This window comes from Ambystoma mexicanum, chromosome 1q, assembly GCF_040938575.1.
Source record: "Ambystoma mexicanum isolate Mex_15411 chromosome 1q, UKY_AmexF1_1, whole genome shotgun sequence".
NCBI lineage: Eukaryota > Metazoa > Chordata > Amphibia > Caudata > Ambystomatidae > Ambystoma > Ambystoma mexicanum.
Genome location: NC_090922.1, coordinates 1,397,850,390 through 1,397,860,382, shown reverse-complemented (window position 1 = coordinate 1,397,860,382; position 9,993 = coordinate 1,397,850,390). Strand labels below are relative to the sequence as shown.

At 42.6% G+C, this 9,993-nt stretch overlaps 1 protein-coding gene across 1 annotated transcript in view; it reads right to left on the bottom strand.

Moving 5' to 3' along the window:
• Positions 1-629: 629 nt before the first annotated feature.
• KNCN (kinocilin) overlaps positions 630-9,993 on the bottom strand; it is a 454,915-nt gene continuing 445,551 nt past the window's right edge. The window contains exon 5 of the mRNA XM_069635394.1: positions 630-1,263. Within this exon, the coding sequence (XP_069491495.1) occupies positions 1,200-1,263 (64 nt within the window). The 3' untranslated portion in view covers positions 630-1,199. The remainder of the gene's footprint in view (positions 1,264-9,993) is intronic.

Below are 9,993 nucleotides of genomic sequence, written 5' to 3'. Positions count from 1 at the left end.
GGAGGAACAAGACAACTGCTGAGCCAAATTCATCAGATAAATTTAGAAGCAGGGGAGGGGGAATGGAGAACAAAGGGCAATACCTGTGAATAAAATACAGAATGCTAACATCATAATGCCTGTTAAACAATACAAGATACTACAGTGACCAGATGTGCTGGTTTTGCCGGAACGGTCCCGGTATTTAGTGCTCTGTCCCCCTATCTCAAGATTATGCTCCCATTGGAAATAACAGTGGTCGTGTTTTTTTGTAGTAGGTCTTCATGGCTGGCAGGTAGGAATACACAATCTCGCACATAAGAAATGCTGCATTTTACAACTTAAGATAGAGTTCGTTTGTGATACTGTCATTATAATGTGTGTTTCTTTGAACAGTAACACCCAAACCTCCTGCTCCTCCAAATGCTAGTGAAGTGTAGTGCTTTGACGGTGTTTTTCAAGAGTCCTACTTTTATTTTAGTTGTCCTGTCCCAGTTTTTTATTTGTTTTAAACTGGTCACCCTATACAAAGACTGAAAAAAAAAATTCTGAATGGCAATCACAAGTGGAAATATGTTTGCGGACGTATATGGTGGTGATTTCAGAAAGAGTCTGAAGTAAGAATGAATCAAGAAGCAAAGCAATCATTTATGTTTTTATTTTATTTTTATTTATTTTTTTAAAACATGCATGTTTGGGAACAGACTACTGTGAGCTGGCTCGGCAGAACACAGCACAGGATTCCTGTGTCTCATATGTACACTGCTCTGTTGCCTCTCAGCTCGGTGTCCTCTTTATAACCCCTATACATCCATACATACATTCAGGGGGACCCGGAATCAATGTTCTTTCCACTACTCGAGACACTTGACTCCCAAAGGCGTGGAAGAAATGATAAGAGACATATGCCCTGGCAGCAGGGGAAAGCCTAATGAGCGAATACATGCATCAAAACTATGAATGAAAAACCAACGCACACGGCAGGGTGACAAGCAGCTTGATCTCACTTATTAGAACAGAAAACCAACACACACAGCCTGTTTGCTCATTTAAATGAGATGTTGTGACAGTGGATGATGGATGAACCTATTCTTTTTTGACTTAACGCTATGCAAATACGCCTGGCTTAAGTGTACCGCAGGCTCTGCTGTCTGCATACAACATGGCCACCGGAAGTGCGGCTCCCGGAGTCCTCCATCTCGCCTGTCGTGTTTGATCGCTCAGCTGGGGGCTGGAAGCGGGTAGGGATTCTTGGCAATTAGATCAGGGATGCCAGATGACGGTCTGCAAATAGAAACCAAGTTACTAGGATGCAAATATATTCAGTCCTGCAAATACATGCATGGAAAAAAACAAGGCTTTCATTCCGCGGTAATACTAGCTGCTAAATTGGGCAGATTTCTGCATAACAGGAAGCAGCGCCTTGTTAGTCAGCCTGCTGTGTGTGGTCCTTGAATGCATTAGCAGTAGCTCTGGTATTCTGAGCCCATTGATTCAGACAGCCACTGTTGTCACGCTGTATCGCATGTACGCCTTGCTACATTAACCCCTTAAGCGAGCAGGAGGTATGTTTTCACCCTGAATTGCAAGATAAATCATTGTAAACCCTGTTCACTCACGCAGGTCACGTGCAAGTGAAGAATAGCCGTCTTTTGAGGTCCCAAAACAAAGTGACTGGTGAATTTGGGAAGTGCAAGGCTAGCAAAGTAATCCCCAAATTTCTGCGAGAGAGCACACATCCACAAAGGAGTGTTTAGGGAAAAACATTCTCGTACAAAGACAGAATTAACACACATTTTAAAACAATGGGTCGTGTTGGTGCATGTTACATCTCAGTCTTTCAGTGGAATTGGTTGAAAAGTGATAGGATATGCAGGCAGTTCAGAAGGGGTCACATGAAATATTCCTATAGTGTAGGTGCCAGGTACTGCAAATATATAGGAGCATTTCGCTCCAATGATAACAATTTTTGTCCAATAAAAACATTGATTTCTGAAGTATTCACGGAGGCAGGTGGATACATAAATAAGGGCTTTATTTGCAGGCTTCTACAAACCCGGCGCCCAGCACTGCGACTGCCTCCATCCTCTGCTCACTCATTCTATAACCGTCCTCGAACCATACAACCTGTCAACACAAACATTCTCAGGCGGACGCAGACGGGGAGATAAGATTCTATCACAGAATACTACATCATCCCCCCTTTCAATATTTTATAACAACACAAATTTTAACAACATAGTAAAGCACAAATGAGTAGAATACACAGAATATAAGGATCTTAAAACATATGTAAGTAAGCAAATATGAATCAGAAAGAGACACTAGACTAATACATCAAATTAACTTCGCATGACATAATCTCTGGACCAACATGGTAATCTCCTTTCTCTTGAACTGCACACTAAGTTATGTCCAGAAACATCACTGCTTTGTCGCATGTTTACTTCCACATCTTGTCTAGCTAAACCCCCATCGACATTCTCCATTCCATACTGAATGTACTCATCTCCAAACAAATCAGTCGCTCTTCTCTCCTTACCAAATTGCCTAACACTTTCATGCTTACCTTCCCACCTCCATTTACTGACCCTATCCAAATTCCATACCGCTCCACCAGTAACTCTAACAGCTCTCCTGAACACTTGTACAACCTTAACCGGACTGCTGTATTTAGTGTCACCCTTCCTCACATTGCGTCTAAACTTAATCCGCCCATAATCTCCTGGCAAGATTCTCACTATGGGCTCTTTCAGAGACCCACTACTCTTAACCTGATGTTTAACCAAACTTTGTTTTTCACCATGTAAAACTCTCCTCCGAATAACCCATTCTGGATTAAGCAAAGTATTGGGCGCTCGTCCCCTCATTAATTCAAAAGGAGAAATGTTCACTCCCCTCTTAACAGACATCCTAATACACCACACTCTCTCCTTGAGAACTTCATCCACAGACAAATTATTACTCAAAGCCAACTCCACAGCCTCTACTATTACGCGGTTGTACCTCTCCACTAATCCATTAGTTTGAGGATGATATAATGATGAAAACCTACACTCAATCCCCAATCTCTTGACAAACTCTCTCATCTCTCTACATTTGAATTGAACTCCATTGTCACTCATTATTGTTTTGGGAAATCCTTCCCTCCTGCAAATCTGCATTATGAATTTCATAATCTCATGACTATCAATTTTCTTTTTTTTTTTTTTTTTTTTGTTTTATTGGTTAGACAAAGTTAAACCTTTAACATTCCTTTAGCAATCCCTCCTCAAAGAGGTGGAGGCCCCCCAAAAATAGGGTAGAGTTCAAAGGGTTCAAAGGGTCTCTGAATGATCACCCCTAAGCCAGATTCACCAACTGTTTAGGAGGCGTCCACCTCCGACTCTCCCTCCTCCCACTCCAGGTTCGAGGATTCAACAAATTTCAGTGCGTCCAAGGTACGGCCCACTTTCTCAGCTGTGATGAGCCTTTCCCAATACTCTTCTTCATTCTCCTCCCTGATCAGGCTCGTATAATTTCCCATATACATCAGACGAATCAATTTCAGGTTCGGACAAATTAGCATAACATGCCTTATAGTTTCCAGTTGGCCCTGCTTTCTGCAGAATCTACAGTATGCTTGTGATTTGTCAATTTGCCTTCTACGCCACCTTATTTCTCTCGACTGCCAGATGTTAAATCTACAGCGCATAAGCAGATCTCGATAGTGCTGAAAGGGAAATTTCATCAGATATGGCGGTAGCAGATTCAGGACTTTGCGTTCCCAGATGATGTTGTGACATAGATCACGTGCTAATTTCTTTTCCTGAGTTTCCTCCCAATCTTTTTCCCGATTTATTCTTTTAGCCTTTTCTGGGTTATTTTTCAGAGTATCATCGGAAATTGTCTTGAAGAATTGAGTCACCATAGAAAACGCCTGGCTTAGCTAGGATTCTGAATGGTACAGGCGGATTGTCTAAAATGCACTTTCTATAGAGTGATAGTGATTTCCACGTTGTAATTGAAGAAATAGATTGTAGTCTTAATTCCATTCTTATAAGATCCAAAGGTAGCGAATTTGGTAGGCGTAAGATCTTTCGACAAAATTAGGCTTCGCAGTGGTTCCAGACCTCCCATCTTAGGGCTAAAAGGGCCTCGGCTCCATATGTGATGACAGCTATTACCTTTTGCTTGTAGAAGGTTATAATCGGCAATAGAGAAAATTTCCCGTATCTGCGATGTACAAGTAGCCCTTGATTAACCAGACTTTTTAGTTTTTCTCTGATCAGGGTATAGTGATCCCACTCATTCTTGCTTCTATTAATTCTTATCCCGAGGTAGATCGTAGTATCGACCACTGCCAATTTTTCTTTATCTAATGACCAAGACGGTATTTTCCCTGCCGATTTCTTTCCGCGAGTTGATTTCAAGGTCAAAATCATAGATTTTTTTGCATTTACTTTCATATCATTGGCTTTCAGATATTCATTGAAGGCCTCGATCCTGCGCTGAAGACCTATCGGCGTCTGGTCTAAAAGCACTGCGTCATCCGCATATAGCATCCATGGTATTTCTATGCCATTTACCTTCGGAGGGAAGGCCCGGATCCGATCTTGTGAGGATTTCATGTCAGCCATATAAAGTATGAAGAGAAAAGGGGCGAGGGCACATCCCTGCTTAATACCTCGGGATGTCTTGATCCTCCTTGATACACCACCATCTGCATTGATCTGAACTTGGATTGAGGTACCGGTGTATAGTGCCTGGATTGCCTCCAATAGGTCCACAGGGCATCCCCAATTGCTCAGTTTGGCCCATAGCCGTTCTCTATTTATTCCATCAAACGCCTGTTCTAGATCTATAAAGGCCAGGTAGATAGGTGTTTTTCCTTTTAAGGCCTTCGCTTTTAATATATTGATCAGGAACAGGTTAAGGCTAGTGCCCGCTCCACTCACAAAGGCAGTCTGTCTCTCATCTAGAATTCCGGCTTGAACTGCCCAATTCTTTAAATCCCGTAGGAGAATAGATGCAAAAAGCTTGCCAATGGAGTCAAGTAGCGCAATCGGCCTGTAATTTCTAGGATTGCCACGGTCACCTTTTTTGAAAATAGGCACGATGTAGGTCTCCGTCCATGAACTTGGTATTTGTTTGGTTCTCGCTACTTGCTTGAAGAGTGCGTAGATTAGGTCAGACCAACCTTCCATGCTTGCTTTCAGCATTTTATTGGAAATGCCGTCCGGGCCGGCAGCCCTGGAAGAGCTTAATTTTTTAATCAGCATTTGAATGTCTTCTTTATCAAAGTTCAATGACCACGTAGCGTTTCCTGGTCTTTTTCCAATAATCTTTGCCTCAGTTTTTCCTTTAAACAGGGCAGTGTAATGGTCGAACCAGTTTTTCTCGGAGACTTGGTTAATACCTATGGCCGACTGATTAGAGTCTCTGTTGTTGATTAGATCCCAGGTACTTTTTGTGTTATTTGCTGCTAAGGCTGCCATCATGTGTTCTGCGTCACTTTGAGTTCGTTGATATCTGGTTGATTTTAGCCAATTCTTGTAAGTTTGACGACATTTCCTTTCCAGATCGCGTTTGTCCAGGCTATGGGATTTTTTAATACGCCTAAGGTCGGCTCTGTATCTTTTTCGTCTGGCGACTACAAATTGGTTGAATGCGTGTTTCTTTTTTATCTGCTTCAGCTTAGATGGATCATACTGAACCTCATAGGCTTTGAACAGCCATTTGTAATCGACCACCTCCTCTCCCCTTTCTACAGCTTCCTGGAAGTTTTTCACCAGTGTAGGTATGATCTGATCTTTCAGTCGCAGTCTGTTTCTTCCCCATGATATCTCAGTTTCCATCACCTTTCCTCCCTTAGGGAGAGTTCTTGAATCCCATACAAGTTCAGTTTCCAGAAGAGAGTGGTCACTATTTGCTTGCTTGATGACTCGAAACGAGTTTATCCAGGCCAGCATATCTCTTCCCACAAAACAATAGTCCAAGCAGGCTCTCAATTTTCCACTATGCCAAGTATCAGCCCCCAATAGGTCTCCCTTTGTTTGGCTATTTAACATCATCATATCCCGTATGCCCATTTCCGTCATCCATTGGCTTTCTTTTCCTGTGAGATTTTCAAACTCTTTAATTTTGCCCCTTTTGTCTAGGAGCTTGATGTTTAAATCACCATTCAACAGTATAAGCTGATCATCTTCCTCCGTCATGGACTTGTCAATAGCGTTCGTGATTGATTTTAAGTATGACCCCGGGTTTGGCATGTTTTCCCTCCAGTATGTATTAATCAATAGCAATTTAGTCGGCTCCTCCTGATTTTCTGTTGTAGAGATAATTTTCAATATTTGGACGTAAGGATTTGGAATTTCATGCTTGAGTATTTGTAAGTTGCTATCGATTTTTTTTAGTACCATTAGGCCAGCAAACGGTCGGCCTCTCAGCCCCTTCTTTGCCGGATTGAAATAGACTTCAAATCCTTCGCATATTGGAGGATCACACAGGCATGATTCTTGGATACAAATGAGATCGTATTTGGTCAAGAAAGCGCTTTCCGTCGGGAACAGGTGATGGAATCCTCTGGTGTTCCATGAGGCACAGCGAACGGATCCATGCCCAGTTTCCTTATTCTATTGTTTCTTTTTTGAGTTATGATCATTTGACGTAGGGGTCCAAACATTTGATTTATTTCCAAATTTGTTTTTCGTTATTTTATCCTTCCTTGGGTTTTGTGAATTATCAACCGTGAACCTCAAAGATTTTAAGCTGTCGACATTTCCTTTGGTGCTGTGTAAATAGGTTTCCGGGTTCTTGTTGCCTTCTTTTAAGTTTTCTTTTGGAATCTTCCTATTATTTCCTTCTTTTTCTTGATCATTATTTTCCCACCTTTTCCCCCTAGACTCTTCTTCGGTACGGGATGAGGGCTCAATATTTCCTTTTCTTCTGTACTTTGAGGATATATTGATATTGTCATGCTTAATATCCTCCTCCAATTCTGTCAGGCGGAATCCCTTTTTTTTTTTAGGATGTCAGTTGCTTTCAGAAATTTCTGCTTAATATCATTTGAGTTGAGATGCAATATAACTTGGTCCATTCTTAGTTCTCTTGGGAATTCCACAACTTTGATGTCCTCGGTAGATATCGTGCGTAGAGCTGATGTTTGGTTACAGAGCGAGACGACGTATCTCCTATTGAGCAAAGCCCTTCTTGGTCCATTTAGTGTCGTCTCTAATTTCAAACGGCATTCTTTTGATGGAGCTGGCCTCAGGGGAGGGGTGGACATTTTCGTTCCTTTATTGCTCTTCTTTGTTTCTTTAATTCTGTTCTTTCCATCCTGTTTTAGGTGAGAGTTTTCGAGTTGAAATTGTACCCTCCTTTCTTTAGCAGCCAGCTCTAATCTTTTTTGCTCTAGGGTTTTGAAGTTAGCAAAGTTGTCATCAGCCTCACTGAATTCTTCCATTTCAGATGGGTCGGGTCGGCTTTTTGTCTCCTTTAAGATTATCGGCGGGGTATCTCGTTGGGGATTCTTATAATTAGAGGGATTAGAGCTCCTCTCCACCATCTCCCAGTTGTCCAGAGTTTCCCATTCTGATGGGCTGATGCATTGCCATTCTTCATCCTCCCTATATTCTTCCATCATGTCAATCAGATCACTTAGATCTGCTCGTTGATCTGATTCATCTACATGTGCCTTCGGGGCGGGAGTGGGGTGGATCCCTCCTCCCACATCCTTAGCATCAGTATCCATCAAAATGTTCGTGTCTCTCATTGCCAGTTCTCTCCTCGGCTTCTTTGCCTGTTGGGAGTTTTCTCTTCTTGGAGGCGTTCTTAGATTTCTTAAGAATGCCCTAGAGCCATTTGTCTTCCGTTTTAATCCTTCATTTTTAGTTTTTTTACCGTTTTCGTTAGGTTTTTCCTTCAGTTCATTTTTCTTGTCTGAGAGCAGATCCTTGGATGCCCCACCTCTAAAGATGGCAAAGTTTGTTTTTTTTTAGAGTCAAAAGTTCCCGTCCCCTTACAGCCAGGAGAGATCAATATTACCTCTTCGGTCATTTGCTCAGTTTGCAAAGGTTGATGTGGCTTGTTTTGACTTAGTTTCATGGGACCTTTGCCTCGACGCGGATTTTCAACCAAGCTTATCTCCTCTTTTCTCTGTTTACATTGGTTTCGCATCCACTTGCAGTCTTCCAGGACCGCCTCCATCAATAGGGACTTATCATTGGCATCTCTCCTTGCCAGATCCGTGAGGCGATTTTGCCATGTGAGCGATTTTTCGGCTTCTTTGTCCATTCGTACATTCAAGTTCCTCAGGGACAGATCTGTTTGTATATTTGCCTCTTTAATTTGTATGTTAGTAGCAGTCATTTCTTTCACAGAGTCATTTATCATCTCATACAATATTAGGTATGGAGCCAGTGTGATGTTCAGCGAGGTCATGATCATTTGCTGAAGGTGATTCATATCTTTTTCTCTGTCCATTTGGTAAGTGTCTTTAATTAGCTGTATAGTTTGGTCTTTCGTAAGAGTTTTACAACACTGCTCTTGGCCATCCAACACAGACGTCTGAGTTATCTTTGTTGTCACTTGAGGTTCTACAAAATGGCCTTGTGGTTTTGAGTTTAGGAGTCTATCTTCGAGAGATCTTTGTGATAGGGTCTGTGGCCTGGGGTCTCTTTGGGTTTTTGTTACGAGGAGCTCGGCCCCCACAGCCTCCAACTCCACGGCACTCCCTTTGGTTTGGTCCTTTTCAAGTTCAGCCATTTTCTCGCTTATTATCGAGAAACTCCTCCTTTTTTCTCTCTCTATTTTCCCCGTCAAAAGAGTGAGGTCTTGCATGATTTTGCTAGCTAAATTTGAGTTACTCAGTTTAGTTAGAGGCAACATAGTCGTTCCTTCAGTGCCTGTAGTTTTTAGCGGAGTTTCGCTTCCAAAATTCCACAGGGTTTTCTTTTCTAGTCTGGGCTTTGGGGGGAGCGTCCCCTTAGGGTAGGGTGTCTCCGGTATATCTTTATGGAGGTTCCAAGGAGGAGATTGATGGGCCGTTGGGTCATTAGGTAACAGGGCAGTAGTCCTCTGCTGGGTGTTATTTTGGGGGCTCTTGTCCTTGTGCCGCTGACCTCTGTTCTCTTCCCTGTATGGCTGGAAGATGTCGCTTATCGTTGTGGATTCCTCCATCTCTCTTAGGTGCTGCATTTTTTTCTCTGTTTCCTTGTTTGATTCCAGCAAAGCTTTCTCCCATAGTTCTAAATCATTTGTGACCCATTGATCCTCCTTTTCCTCGGTAGACTCACACAGTAAAGATCTGTTTGTAGTATCCATTAAAGTCAAGGTAGGGGAGGCCAATGCCGCGTCCCGACTAGTATTTTCGTCCAGAATACTTTCACACATGTTCCGTATAGGTGCAATTCCACAATTGGCTACCTCAAAAATTGGCATGTTTACAGAGTCAATTTCTTTTCTTGGGGGAATTACAGGTGAAATCGGACCACGTGAGTCTCTCCAATTATCAGGGTTTCTAGGTTGGTCTAGTGTATCCGTCTTCTTTTCAAGGCTCGGATTAGTCGAGTGAACTGGATCTTTCTCGGATGGCACCCCTACCGTCTGATTAACTTCAATTGAACTTTTTCCTTTGTCTCCTGGGGACACAGTTTTGATCATTTTGCTCAGATAGCCTTCACCGGGAGTTAGATCTAAATTCTTAGCCTGATCGGCGCCCTCCTCATACAAGTTCGATGTTTCAGGGGAGGGAGGGGAGTGGCTTATAGGTGCTTCGAGAGTGGAAACTGTACAAGCCTTAGGTAGAGCAGGTGTTTTTGAAACTAATCGCACGGGGTCTTCTGTAGCCATACTCAACCTTTTTCCACTACCTATATCGATCGTAGTGGCCCCCGTAGATGAGCTTTCCCGCTTCTTAGGGCAAAAGGGTAGACGAGATTGTTTCAATGACGGCATGTTCTGTACACACTCCGGGCTACCATTTTCTTCTGGGAGTGATGTAAATTTTTGCCTTACCTGCAGGCGAGTTCGCAC